The 14,944-nt window shown below is 46.8% G+C and overlaps 1 protein-coding gene across 2 annotated transcripts in view; it reads left to right on the forward strand.

Annotated features, from left to right (window-relative positions):
- LAS1L (LAS1 like, ribosome biogenesis factor) overlaps positions 1-14,944 on the forward strand; it is a 145,787-nt gene that overhangs the window by 13,344 nt on the left and 117,499 nt on the right. For both annotated transcript variants that reach the window (XM_029607559.1, XM_029607558.1), the window contains exons 4-6: positions 3,401-3,482; positions 4,136-4,300; positions 6,015-6,061. In XM_029607559.1, coding sequence (XP_029463419.1) covers positions 3,401-3,482; positions 4,136-4,300; positions 6,015-6,061 — 294 coding nt within the window. The remainder of the gene's footprint in view (positions 1-3,400; positions 3,483-4,135; positions 4,301-6,014; positions 6,062-14,944) is intronic.

A 14,944-nucleotide genomic window follows, 5' to 3' on the forward strand; every position in this document is an offset into this window, starting at 1 on the left:
GCATAAAAAGTGCAGGAAGAGCATGCACATGTATGATGCAGCAACGACCACAGGAGGATGAAGGAAGTTGCTAATGGAGGAGGGAGCCAGATCCACTGCCAAAGCTGGCGTTGCACAGGAGGGGGGATGTCAGAGTAACTGGAGCTGTGCTAGTCAGAGTCCCAGAGTTGCTGTTGGGAAGGAAGGCCAGAGCTGCCATTGGAGCCACTGCTGAGAGAGGCGGCATAGGGAACTATGGGAAGATGGGAGACTGGAGTGATGAAAAAGGGAGCTGCCTGGGGGAGAGGAAAGACTGGTGGAAAGGAGAGATGCTGGAAGATGGGAAGGAGTAGTAGAGAAAACAGGAGATGCTGGGAGAAGAGATCACTAAAAATTTTCATGCAGCTCTGTCAATGATTCTGAAGTTATGCGGCCTTCTTGATTTAAAGTTTGTGAATCCATGCTCTAGGGTCACAGTGTGTGTGTGTATGTTTCCTTGGACAGAAAAATGTCCTATTTTCCATTGATTATTGTAATAAGCACTGATAAATTCTCAGGGGAAAAAAATAAACGAAACAAACATGAAGGTCCAGATGAATGATTTGTTTCTGAACATTCCCAGATCAGTCCAGAGAAGTGGTGTTTGACTCCCTACCAGCAGAGGGAGGCAGAGAACAAAACTTTGAGGCACTGCTACATAACCGAGAGTGCCACCTGCAGTCCCTCAGTATTTCTGTCTCCAGCAAACCTTGTAGTTCTGACTGAAAGTTGGCATTTGAACATAAGACGCTGGAGCAGCTTCTCGAGGTGTTAGGTTCCTTTGTGGGCCATCCCTCGAGTGGATGCGGGCGAAAGGGAGGTTGGATACCCCTGATGGTGGTAGCCTGCGGTGCTAGAGATCTTGATAGCCAGGGGACTCTTAGTCTCTGTAGTCTCCTCCAGCCAGCCGCTGCCTCGGTAAAAGGAAGTATCATTTCTGTACTTCTGTTTAAGTTGGTTTAAAAAAAAAAAAAAAGTCGGGTGGTTTTCATCAGCCAGGAGATTTGGTCGACAGTGCAGTGAATGGGGTGGTTGGACAGAAGGAGCTGTCAAGGGCCGCAGGAAGAGGGTGGGTGCAAATGCCGCAATTTGGTTTGTTCCCTAGTGGGGAAAGCTGGGCTGTGTGGCTAGATTTTTGGCACACGTTGCTCGGTCTGCTATGGCCCCTGCACTCTGCTTGCGAGCTCGCAGTGCTGAAGAGCTCCTTCGTGATGCATGGTGTGACCACGAGGTACCATGGCGAAACCACGTACGGTGACATGCAGGGCCTGTGGGCTCTGGTCAGCCCGACTGTATTCCCTGGCTGGGACACCAGCAATTCTTCTCGTCCTCCTACGGCCTTTCCATTGCCTAAGGCAGTGGTTCTCAACCCTGTCCTGGGGACCCCACAGCCAGTCGGGTTTTCATGATATCCACAATGAATATGCATGAGAGAAAATTTGCATGCACTGCCTCCATAACATGCAAGCGGATTTCCTCATCAGGCAATAGCTAGATCCTGGGGAGTGGGAACTGTCCCCAGAAGCCTGGAATCACATTTGTGCTGAAGGGAGCCCAGGTCTGTAGGACTAGATGCTCTGGTGTGCCCGTGGCAGACCGGGATTATTCTGTATGTGTTTCCTCCGCAGCCACTCATTGGTCTAGTGTTAAGGTACATAGAGTCGCACCCAGGGAGAGTGGTGCTAGTGGTGCCGGAGTGGCCTTGATGTCCATGGTTCGCAGATTTGGTGAATCCGGCGATAGATGGGCCTCTGCGGTTGGCTTATCTACCAGGCCTACTGCGGCATGGACCCATATTTTTGGATTGGGGGGATCACTTTTGTCTTGTGGCTTGGCTTTTGAAAGGCGGTGCTTGTGCCCGAAGGGATATTCCGAACCAGTGATCTCCACTATGCTCCAGGCTAGGAAACCATCTATGTCTTTGGCATATGGTAGGGTTTGGAAGGTGTTTGAATCCTGGTGCCTACAACAGAGTCTGGAACTGTCGTCTGTGGGAGCCTCTCACATTTTGTCCTTTCTGCAACAGGAATTGTCCAAAGGCCTAGCCTATAGTTCACTTTGTGTTTAGGTTTCGGCCTTGAATTGTCTTTGGGGCAAAATCTAGGGGAAGGTCTTTGGCTGCTAATCCCGATGTCATGCATTTTTTCCTGCAGGAGGTTAAGCATTTGCAGCCTCCAATTCAGAAGGTGTCTCCGAATTGGAAAGTCATCTTGGTTTTGCGGATTCTCTGTGGCGTACCCTTTGAGTCTTTAAGACGGGCTTCCGTGAAGGACTTGATGTTTAAGACAGTTGTGTGTTTGTTTTTTTTTTCCTGGTGGCTGTATGTTCAGCCAGGCGGATTTCCCAGCTTCAGGTGCTTTCTTGTTGCATATTGCGGAGGACAGGGTGACCTTTGTACGGTTCCCTCCTTTTTGCTGAAAGTGGTGTCTGATTTTCATGTGAATCAGACTGTTGAGCTTCTGCCCTTTCCGTAATGGTCTCGTGGGTCTCCTTAGGATAGGGATCTGTAACTCCTGCATATGCATCGCATGCTGTTGCATTATTTGAAAGTCACTAATAGCTATTGGAGATCGGATCATCTGTATGTGGTGTTCGGTGGAGCAAAAAAAGGGGAGAAAGCCTCCAAGGCTTCGACTTCTAGATGACTGAAGGAGACCATTCCGACTGGCCTCAAGGCGCATCCTGGGCAGAGTGTCAGTTGGTGTCCCCTCAGGAGATATTTAGGGCCTCAGTGTGGTCTTCGTTACATACTTTCACCAAGCATTACCATTTGGATGTTCGAGCACAGGAGGATGCGTCTTTTGGTGAGAGTGTGTTAAGAGTGGCTCTTTCGGGTGCCCGCCCAGTACAGGGGTGCTTGGGTACATCCCACTTGTCTGGACTGATCTGGGTATGTTCAGGAAAGGAAAATTAGCAGAACCAATTTTCATTCCTGTAATACCACAGATCAGTCCAGAGACCCGCCCCGTTGTTTCTGTCTAAAGACTGAATTTCCTGCTGAAGGATAGCCATTGTACATCAGGTGCTTTTTGTTTCCACACAGTTAAAAAGTGGTATTTCTTTTTCTAAGTAAGCAGTTAGCAGGCTTTTGCCTGGCAGTATTTGGCTTCCCAGTTCAGGGGATTCCAACCCTGTGTTTGAATTTTTCCTGTTCGCCCTAAAAAGGAGGGAATGGGTCTATTTTTTGGCTTGGGTACAGGTCAGTACAGAGGGATTTCTGGTAGCGCACTCGGTTATGTAGCAGTACCTCAAAGTTTTTTGTTCTCTGCCTCCATCTGCTGGTAGGGATGCAAAACCCACTTGTCTGGCCTGATCTGTGGTATTACAGGATGAAAATTAGCAGGTAAGAACCAAATTTCCTTTCTCTCTCTCTTAATTCAAGATGAACATTCCTGAATGGATTGTCAACCTCCGGCATGAAGTGACTCATGGCAAGCTCCCAAAACTGAGCTGGTGTCGGAAAGGTGAGAGCGCAGCTGACTTCTTTTGAAGAGAGAAGTTTTTTGTTAGGCCCTTGTGGTGTTCACCTTTTATACGTTAGAATACAAAAGAATTGTAATATTTCTATGAAATTCACTGGGTGCTTTGTTACTGCAAGTATTAGGCTCTTTTGCATTGTATCTTCGTGCCCCCAATTTCACTTAAATGTTAGCTTTGATTAAATACCCTGCATTAGCAGGGGTGGAAAGGTGTAGCAAGCTCAGGACCTGCTCTAGATCTATCAGTGTGAGTAGTTTTGCTGGGTAGTGTTTGTTTATTTCACAATTTATAGACCGCCTGTCTAAAATTCTAGGCGGTTTACAAATTCACATTCAGTTAGTTAAAACAGAAAAGCATTTGAATTCATGGAAAATGATTGTGAGGTTTTTTCCTTATTTGACCTCAGAATATTCTACCACTGCATGCCAAGGAGATTCTGGTGTCAGCCCGAAACCTGATAATTCAGCCAATAAAAGTGAGAAGAGACGTGGAAGTTAGGCCTATAGTTTCTTCTTATATGAAATCTCTCTTCAGCTGAGCTGCTACTCTGGCATAGGCTTGGATCAGAATGATCGGAGAATGCATCTTTGTAGTGAAATAAACTGAATTCTCTCTGTCTCATGATCCTGTTTCCCAGGCTGTGAGTTTGTCCTGGAGTGGTTAAGGCGGGAGTATTGGTCCCGCCAGTTGGGAAACAAACTTGTGGAACCGTGGGACTCTGATTTGGAGGAGGAAGAGGCAACCGAGGAAGATGAGAATGACGGAGGGGCCCAGAAGGATCCAAAATGCTTTGAGTTTTCTGGTGGGTGTAAAGTTCTGCTGGAGAAAAGTTGGATTCTGTGCAGGTGGTGGCACCTTTAGGTTTGCTTTTTAGAGGTGGGACCAAAGCTTCACTTATGTTATCTTTTGATTTTCTTTGTGTTGATCCAGTAAAAGCTGTAACGGCCTGTAAAGAACACATTTGGTATGATGGCAAGTTACACATTTTTTTAAATGTGGTTAACCCTTCATTTCTTAATTCAAGGATTTTTGTGTTTACTATTTTTTCTGAAAAGAAAAAAGACTAGGTGAGAAGGCCGTTGTGCTTTTCCTACTCATATGTTTGGCCTTTTGCCTTTAAAAGGGGGCGTGACAATGTGCGCAACCAAAGGATAAACCCTAAAACAAATGCATGCGGGAACTGATGGTGTCCACCGTATTTAAGAGACTTTTCATGGTAAAAGTGTTTTTATTCAAGGGCTTCAAAGTGGACAGTGTGAACTAACCACCAGGATCTAGTGGAGCCTTTAGACCCAACCATGATGAGTCAACAGGGTCAGAAAAATTGTCTCCTCTGGAAGGGAGGGGGGGGGGGGGACCGTTCTTTGCGACTGATCTATTTCCTCCTTTTGAATTCTGATCGGGCACCCGCCTTCCGCAAGAGCTCTTGCGAATTGGTTTGAAAGTATTGTATCAGGAAAGTTTTTTTTTTTTAATTTTGTATCATTTATGCACTCATTCTTGCAGCTTTCCTGTCTGCTGCTCTTGGATTCGAGGGCCTCAATGACTGACACTCGGTGTTATTTTCACTTTTCTTTACTTTGCAGTTTGAGCTGTTGCCTTTAAGTCCTTCCTGTTGCAGCCTTCGGGCAAAACACGGGTCTGTGTGTGGGGGGACATACTGCTTAGTTCACACTGTCCACTTTAGAAGCCCTTGAATTAAAAGCACTTTTACTATGAAAACATCTCTTAATGATTATGGTGGACACCATTAGTTACTGCATGCATTTGTTTTGTGGTCTTTTTTTTTCCTTCCCATTCTTTCCTCTTTACAAAGAGCTCTGCCTTCACCTGCTATAGGCATGTTCTGTAGCAGAGAGAGGCTTCTCGCGTGCTATGGGTCTCCTGTACATGTTTGGGAAGCTGTAAGATGTCACAGATGGGCAGAGAATATTGTAGGCCTCCAGGGGTGGGAATGCAGTGCAAGTGAAAGGGGATAATTACAGTGAAGAGCAAGCAGAAGAGATTTGAGGCAGTATTGATAGGTTTGGATCTTGCCAGCCTAAAAGGAGGGTAGGAGAGAGGACTGCACAGAGTGCTGCTTAGAACATAAGATTTACCATGCTGGGTCAGACCAAAGGTCCATCAAGCCCAGCATCCTGTTTCCCACAGTGGCCAATCCAGGTCACAAGCACCTGGCAGGATCCCATGAATCTTGCTGCTCTGACAAGATGTGAGCGAAAAGCCTGAGAGATGGATGACTCTCCTGTTTGTTCGTGTATTCTATGTTTAAGGTTGGGCTCACAAGCTGTCTTGAGTGAAAGCTAAAATGCAGGCACATGAACCTGACGTATAAATTTGTTAACCTAATGGACAAGTTAGAAGCATAGTGCCGACATTAGCAGCTGAGTGTAGATCTGCAGTTTGGAGCAGTAAGGCATCACTTCTAGGATTTACTGTTTGATTCTTGAAGCATGGAAACTGGTCAGCAGCTGTTTGCTGTGTGTATAAAATATATATATTTTTTATTTTTTTAGAGAATGTCAGAGAAGTTTTGATGTCCTATGTAGATGTGCAGTTTCAGGTAAGTGTCTTCTACCACTTTCTTTGGCTATGGCAATTTTCATCTGCCTTTTTTTTTTTTGGTTTGTATTTCCAGCTTTTGTTGGGCTGTGATGCCAGGAGCCTTCATTACCAACCGCCTGTCTGTTCCTCTGTTTTTATTACTCCCTCCCACCCTCGGCCCTGCCAGCACAACTTCCCTTGGTAAGGGTCCAAAAATCACAGTGGATAAGGATACTAGGTCTGACCACTAGGTGTGATTATTGAGCGATGAATGCCCCCCCCCCCCCAACTTCAGCTTCCAGAAAGGGCTGGGATGGTTACCTCTGCAGTGTCACCGTTGCTGGCTGTCCCAGGAAGCAGAGGCCAGGCCTTGGGAATTGAATCAAAGCACTCTGCGTAGCGGTGCATGGTTCTTGCCACTGGGAGTTTACTATCCCACCCTTTTAGTAAGAAATTGGAGTATTCCCCCCCCACAAATATTCTTCTCTCTAGCGCTTATTGAGACTGCTCTGAGCATTTAATGCAGGTGGAAAATTTCTTCAATTTGTAGTTTCTGCAAGCCAATATATATTTTAATTAAGATATTTGCCCCAGAATTGATGCAGTGTTGCTTGGTTTGCTAAAAAGTGCCTTTTTAATTTTTAAAAACTCTATGAAGATGATATTCCACATGTACAGCAGTTCTACCCCAGTGTCACTAATTCTGTACTCGGGCCTGGCACTAGTGGGTGTGTAAACCATGCAGTTGCAAGGGGTTGGCACGCCTGGGGAAGGGCAGTATTGTTGAAAGTGAGGAAGGGGACCAAAAAAGGAAAAAAGAGGGTTTCTGCTGGACACATCCCACTGACAGCGAGGAAAAAAGAGTCCCATACACAATCCAACTTGGAGCAAAGGAGGAGGGAGCCCGTTCTGCTGCTGCTGATCCCAGGATATTAGAAAATCATGGGGCTAACACTTCCTCAATGCTCATCTCACGGTGCATGATATCTGTGCAGAGGAAGTTCTAGCTCCATGAGTTTTGAATATGAAGGGGCCAACACAGGAGGAGGAAGAGCAGCTGAACAGGTTCCTTTATATTCACCAGAGGCAGCAACAGTGGTCTTACTGCTGTCAAAAAGAGGGAGCCTTCCTGGGTGGTTGGGGGTGGGTGTGTGTGTGTGTGTGTGTGTGTGTGTGTGTGTGAGTGAGTAGGGGAGCCGGCGGAGTCACCAGGGGGTGTGTGTGTGTGAGCGAGTAGGGGAGCCAGCGGGGGGGGGGGTGTGTGTGTGAGCGAGTAGGGGGAGCCAGCGGGGGGGGGTGTGTGTTGTGTGAGCGAGTAGGGGAGCCAGTGGGGGGGGTGTGTGTGTGAGCGAGTAGGGGAGCCAGCGGGGGGGGGTGTGTGTGTGTGAGCGAGTAGGGGAGCCAGTGGGGGGGTGTGTGTGTGAGCGAGTAGGGGAGCCAGCGGGGGGGGGGGTGTGTGTGTGTGAGCGAGTAGGGGAGCCAGCGGGGGGTGTGTAGTGTGTGTGTGAGCGAGTAGGGGAGCCAGCGGGGGGTGTGTGTGAGCGAGTAGGGGAGCCAGCGGGGGGGGGGTGTGTGTGAGCGAGTAGGGGAGCCAGCGGGGGGGTGTGTGTGTGTGTGAGCGAGTAGGGGAGCGGGGGGTGTGTGTGTGTGTGAGCGAGTAGGGGAGCCGGGTGTGGGGTGTGTGTGTGAGCGAGTAGGGGAGCCGAGGGTGTGTGTGTGTGTGTGTGAGCGAGTAGGGGAGCCGGCGGGGGGTGTGTGTGTGTGAGCGAGTAGGGGAGCCGGGGGTGTGTGTGTGTGTGAGCGAGTAGGGGAGCCGGCGGGGCTGTGTGTGTGTGTGTGTGTGAGCGAGTAGGGGAGCCGGGTGTGGGGTGTGTGTGTGTGAGCGAGTAGGGGAGCCGGGTGTGGGGTGTGTGTGTGTGAGCGAGTAGGGGAGCCGGGGGGTGTGTGTGTGTGTGTGTGTGAGCGAGTAGGGGAGCCGGGGGGTGTGTGTGTGTGTGTGTGTGAGCGAGTAGGGGAGCCGGGGGGGGGTGTGTGTGTGTGTGTGAGCGAGTAGGGGAGCCGGGGGGGGGGTGTGTGTGTGTGTGTGAGAGAGTAGGGGAGCCGGGGGGGGTGTGTGTGTGAGAGAGTAGGGGAGCCGGCGGGGGTGGGTGTGTGTGTGTGTGTGAGTGTGTGTGAGCGAGCAGGGGAGCCGGCGGCGGGGTGTGTGTGAGCGAGCAGGGGAGCCGGTGGGAGGGGTGTGTGTGTGTGAATGAGCAGGGGAGCTGGTAATTTGTAATGAGCCCTTGACTTGCGGATTGACTTAATGCTAGTTCCAGAGCTGGAGTTAATTATGCTGCATTAAAAAAGCAAGTTTGCTTACCGTAAACGTTTTTTCGTAGATAGCAGATGAATTAGCCATACTGTCTGGGTACTAGGTCACGGAGCTCTCTAAGATTAGCAAAGTCTTTTTAACTAGGTGCTCCGTCTTGTATCTTCCTGCGTTTGCTTGAAGCTCCTCAGTCTGTGTCAAAGCAAATTGGTCTTCCCTGACAGAACTGTCCGGGGAGGCGGGCCGGTCAGCATGGCTAATTCATCTGCTATCTACGGAAAACGCTGGTTACGGTAAGCAAACTTGCTTTTTTCCTGTAGATAAGCAGCTGAATTAGCTATGCTGTCTGGGAGTCCCCAGCTGTCTTATTGAGCATATGGATACAAGTATAGTTTATTTTATTTTATTTTTTTTTTTTGCTCAATGCAGGAATTATAGGCGGACAGTTCTTATGTAGGTGTTTTATCTGTTGAATATGTGCTGTTCTGTAATATAGTCCGCCCCATGCTGCATCATCCACAGCTTGTTTGTCCAAACAATAATGGGATGTGAAGGGATGCAGTGATGAACACGTGGCCCCTTTACAGATGTCCAAGAGAGGTCCCTAAATTTGTACCTGTGGAGGGTAAAGTGACTTGCACAAGGTCACAAGGAGTGGCAGTGGGATTTGAACCGTGTGCAGACATTAACATGGTAGTGAGAAAATATGCCACAACGTTTTTTAATTTTACATTTTTTTTCTAAACTACATCAAGATATCATGACACATATTAAACTGCACTAAACAAATAGGAAACAGATTAATAATAAAAACATAAACCATCTTCAGACCTCAATATGAGGGTGCATAAAAAGAAAACCAAAATTACCAGCCGATATACAACTACTAATACACGCGCTCCATCTCTAGCACAGTGGTTCTCATCTTTTTTTTGTGTCGTGGCACAACTTGTATTGGGCTCACTTCATCATGGCACATCAGTACCTTCCCTATACCCCACTCCCACCTGGTATCATCACCTTCCTTTCATTCTCTGCCCCCCCCCCCCAATCACTCTTTTTCTCTTCCCTGTCTCCCATCTCCCACTCACTCAAGTCATCTCCAGCTTTTCCTCTCTTCCCTCTCCCTTCATACCACTGCAATACTCATCCTCTCTCCACCACATCACCTTCTGTTCCCTCCTCCCTCCCCACCACCTCTGATATCATCCCCTTCTCTTCCCCTTTCTCTTTCTCCTTGCCTCATCACCTTCACTTTCCTTCCCTCTTCCCCCAATACCCCCAGCTTCTTAGCAAATTCAACTGCCTCTTCTAACAGCACTTACCTGCTGCTGCTTCTTTCTCCTCCGCCTGATGCCCTCTGTAATGGGAACCGCATGGGGCCAGCAGGACTTGAGACTACAGGGCGGTCCCCCATGCCCTTTCAACTGCAGAGGAGAGGAGAGACGGCAGAGGGGGAAAACAGAAGCAGCAGCCGATCAGCGCGGCTCTCTGACTCCCTCTGCTGGCGAGAGGATATCCTACAGGCCTGCTGCTGGGGAAAGAGAAACTGAAGATTGCTGCGGCCTTCTAGTTGGAGATGATAATCAGTGGTGAACTGGTTCTAGGGAATTCCCTTTTAAGAAAACTTTCTAACTGAATTGGATCAAAAAACCCATACCTAGCAATATCTAACCTAACCAAACATCTACAAGGAAATTGTAGCTTAAAGATGGCCCTTAGTGCCAACACCTTTTGCTTTTTAGACAAAAACTATATCTGTCTCAACTGTGTTTTCATAAGAAATATCTTGGAACCAAGTAAGTTATTTTTTGAAATGAAAAAAAAGTCTTCTATACATTATCTGGCCCCAATTTTATATAGATCATTCATTTTTAAACAAAGTAGTACTCGTGCTTTTACTGCTTATTTCTGTTGTGCTGCTAGATGGATGCAGCACTGTACAGATGCACGTACTAGACCAGTAGTTCTCAACCTTTTTTCTGTCGGGACACACCTGACAGATGGTTCTCACATGCGTGACACACTGAACACGTGACCATCATGGGGCTAAGTGTAAAAGTGCAGTTTGCATCCTTAGGAACCCCCCTGACCCACAGTTATGGATGTAAAGCAGAGTTATGACATACCCCGTACAACTCACCTTCCAAAGAATATATTCTGGTTCTAGTGTCATCTAAGTAACAGCAACACAAACTCCAACTACCAGGCTCAATAGCCCTACTTATGAAAAGTCAGCAGTTTATCACTAATGCATGTCCTCTTGAGAAAATACAACAAATAAGACTGATACAAATGCTTTCATGCTAGTAAAATACATCACCTCGGTCACAAACACAGAACCGTCCAGGATCTGCAGTAATGCACATAAACTAATCCGCACACAGTTACACCTGTATTATGGAATACACTCAAACAGTAACAACCCTGCCTATGAAAAGGCAACACTACAAATATTAAATCAGGCCCTAAACACCAATACACCTCCTATCAGGAAAACAGAACTAGCCAAGCAGCTATAGATCCCAACACAGAAATAATTGTATAACTATATTAATAAGCAGAATAAATGTTTCACAACTATGAACAGAATAATATCCAACAATTAAAAACTCATAAAAATTATTTAAAATTCTCCAAACACCAATAAAATATTTCAAAACAGCAGACACATCACATAATATTCAGTAATTAAAATGGCAGTCAATCAAGAAAAGTTAACTTAAAGCCACCTTTACTAACCCCCTCCAGCAGCTCTCCTACTCCTCTTCCATGCAGGCCAGCCAGAAGCAGTGGTGGCTGAAGCTCTGTACTCATGGTCCTCTTCCTTAGTGCCCATGATCTATCTATCTCTCTCTCTCTCTCTCTCTCGTTACACCCCCATCACCAGTTTCTGTTTTTCACACACCAATCATCTCCTGATCAATCTTTCTCTTTTACACTTACACACACACACCACCTTTCCGAACAGTCTCTCTCATGCACGCACACTCCAGTCATCTCCCTGACCAGTCACTTCCATTGTCTCCTATATACACACATCACCTTTCTGACCAGTTTCTCTCAATCACACACATGCTCTCTCTCACACTTTACATAGATGATCTCAATCAAATGCTCTCACTTACAGACAAGCTGGCTGTCTCTCTCATTTCCTGCCCCCCCCCCCCCCCCCCCGAGCACAAATGGTAACTGTAGCAGCGTCCTCCTCTAGCCCCGCAGGCCAAGAAAGAAGAATCCCATCGGCCACGGGAGGCTACTTCTGCTGTCTCCTGTGCTGATTTCTGGCTGCTTCTGATTTTGCTTCGGGCCCACGCTACTGCTCGGGGCCGCCACTGCCGCTGTTACTTTTTCATGCAGCATGGCTCTTTCTTCTTCCTGCGCACCCCACTGCACATCACTTCCTGTTCCGGGGCAGGTGCAGGAAGAAGAAAAGGCCCTGCCACAGTTGCCAGCCTCCACTAACGCTGCTGCCATTCCCATCCAGGCTTGAACTTGCTGATAACCTGCCTCTCGCTTGGTGAAGGAAGGGGGGGGGGAAGAGCAGCGGGAGACCGGTAGCATGTGACACACTGGTGTGTCGCGATACACCGGTTGAGAAGCGCTGTACTAGACAGTTCATGCTGTGTGGAGCTTACAGTGCAGTCAGAACAAATGGGAGTCTGTGGAAAATGTATTTATTATAGAGAAATGTTTTAAGATGTAAAAACAACCTCAGAAAGGTGAGTTTTTATCCTGACTTTGCATATGACCAGGTAGGGAGCATGATGCACTGACTCAAGAAGGCTCTGTTCCAGGCATACGTGCTTTCCACCTAGTTGTGCTATAGTCAGAAACTGGTGATGGAAAGAGCCCAGATAATTGACTTGTCTGGTGACGGGAATTCCTCAGGAAGAGTGTAGGCAGAAAAAAGGAAGATAGATAATGGGGAGCTGCAGACTTGAATGCATTTGAAGGCCAGCAAGAGGAGTTTGAACTGTATGTGGAAGCAGACAAAAGGGAGCCAATGTAGCACCTTGAGAAGAGGGCTTGCAGTCAGTGATGTTGAGGGAAGAGATTTCAGCGGGAGACCCGTGAGGAGCAGTTTGTAGTTGTGGAAATGGGTCTCCCATTGATGATTTTTGCTAGCCTGCTCAAAGGAAGGGGATGGGTTTTAGCATTCTTCTAAAGGAACAAACGTGCTTTAGCAGTGTTTTTGGATGTGAGTTGGAGGGAAGAGAGACACCAAAGATGATTGCCCCCCCCTTGGTTACGAGACTGACACAGAAGGAAGAGGGGAAGAGAAGTTCTGTCTTAGCTGTGTGAAGTTTAAGGTGGCAGTGGGACATCCAGGCAGGATTGTCAGACACGCAGGCTGCAGTTTGAGACTAGCGCAATTTCTGGTGTAGAGGGAAGTCTGCATAAAAATGGATTGGAAAGCCATGGGAGGAGGTGTACAAAAAGAGCAGAGGGCCCAGGGCAAACCTTTCAGGCACCAATTAGGGCTCTTCAGTTTGGAAAAGAGATGCCTGAATGAGGTTTATTTAAAATCATGAATGGGCTGGAATGGATAAATAGGGGCAGTTATTTACCCTTCCAAATAATACTAAAACTAAGGGACACTCCATGAAACTAACAAATCATTGGAAATACTTTTTTTACTCAGTGCCAAATCAAGCTGTGGAATCTGTTTCCAGAAATGTGATCAAGGTAACTGGTATAGTACAGTTTTGAGAGGTTTGGACAAGTTCGTGGAGGAAAAGTTCATAAACCGTTATTAGCCAGGCAACTTGGAAAAGCCATCGCTTATCCCGGGGAGTGAGCTACAAGAAACAGCTCTACTTTTTGCGATCTACCTGGTACTTGTGACCTGAACTGGCCACTGTTGGAGACAGGATGCAGAGCTGAATGAACCTTGGTCTGACCCAGCATGGCACCTCTTATGTTCTTGTGATGGATATTGAACTAACAATGTAGGAAGAAAAGTCAGAGGATATGGTAAAAGCATGATGGGAGAGATAAGAAGAAACCATGTCAGAACAGGCTCCCAAGATCCAGTGGAGTACGATGTGTGAAAATCAGCAGGTAAGCCCCCAAGCTTCTGTACAAGTTGCACATGCTCCCCTGTTGGCTGCCCAGTAAAGAGTTGCTGTGGCTGCATTCGGCTTTTCAAAGGTTTCTAGGGGCAGGGTGCCAGGCTCGCAACAATTATCAAATACTTCAAAACACTAGGGAGACAGGAGGGTTGGGGCTTCCAGATTTTTGAATATACAATATGGCGTGTCAACCTCGTTTTGAAGGAGAGTGGTTGACAGGTAAATACACTTATTTTGAAGGTGGCCTATTGCCTTGCATGATGGCACCTTGGTCTCCCTTGTTTCTACAGACTCTACATAATTTGGACAGTCCAAAACAATTTATTAACCCATGCTGTAAGGACTGGCCTTGGCTACGATCTCAAGAATAGTTGCCTGGTCTGTTCTCCTGCTGCTTGGTCATAAAGATTTTTTTACCTGGCCAGGAGTGCAGTGGAATTTTCGCTACTTGGACTAAACATGGACTACTGTTCATTTACCATCTATATGATCGAGAGAACCCACATATATAAACTTATGAAAACTTAGTGCGGCTTTACCAACTTCCGAATATGCACTTCTTTTTTTTCTTCTTTGCTTACTTACAAGCCCGGCATTATCTTCAGACCTTTTCCTGGAAGGCTGAACTTTATGGGCTGGAATCTGTTTGCCCAAAAGGTGCTTGATATGGCCTTAACTCGCAATTCAATTAAAGGGTGGAGTGACTTGAGTAAACGTCTTCGAAAACTCCCACATATATTGCTCATCTAGCGTCCTATTGGTCTTCAACCTGGAATGAGGTAGTTACACCAGGGTATGTTCTTATGTGCTTTAAATCACTGTACACTCATGTTCCTGATTATATGCTTAGGGAATTACAGTTCAAGATATTACATCATGCCATTTGCGATGATGTCCTGCGCTATAAAATGGGACGGCTGCCATCTATGTTGTGTATTAAATGTAATCAAACAGCTGGGACTTTATCGCATTGCTTGCTCACGTGCCCTAGTTTGAGTATATACTGGAATACAGTGCTGGAGTTTATTTCTAGATGTACGGAAGCTCTACTTAAGAAGTCCGGCACGTTGCTTATGGCTGGACTGAAAGGATCTCTACAGAGGTAGTCCTCTTCGAAAAACAGGTTTGGACGAATAGCCATTTTACTTGCCTGTCACGCTATTTTGGAGAATTGGATCGAACCAATAATTTCACCATCACTAGTAACATGGTACCATCGGATAGCCTCTGTTATGCAGATGGAGTGGATGGACTTTAAAGGAGGAAGTCGGAAGATGAGTAAAGAATACTGCACTATCTGGGCTGTTTGCTTCACCTTATTACCAAAAGATATTCAGAGTAACCTGATAGTTCTTGGCTACTCGCCTCTATGGATACCATAGTTTGTTCTTCTAGTATAGTTTGTTTCTATTTGGATAACTCGGCAATAACGGGGTGGATGTCTGTTGGTGTGAATGGGTAGCAAGTGTGATGGCATAGATTGATTGTCTCTATTTAGTATGGAGGAGATGGGAGGGAG

Source organism: Rhinatrema bivittatum, chromosome 6 (genome assembly GCF_901001135.1).
Source record: "Rhinatrema bivittatum chromosome 6, aRhiBiv1.1, whole genome shotgun sequence".
Lineage (NCBI taxonomy): Eukaryota > Metazoa > Chordata > Amphibia > Gymnophiona > Rhinatrematidae > Rhinatrema > Rhinatrema bivittatum.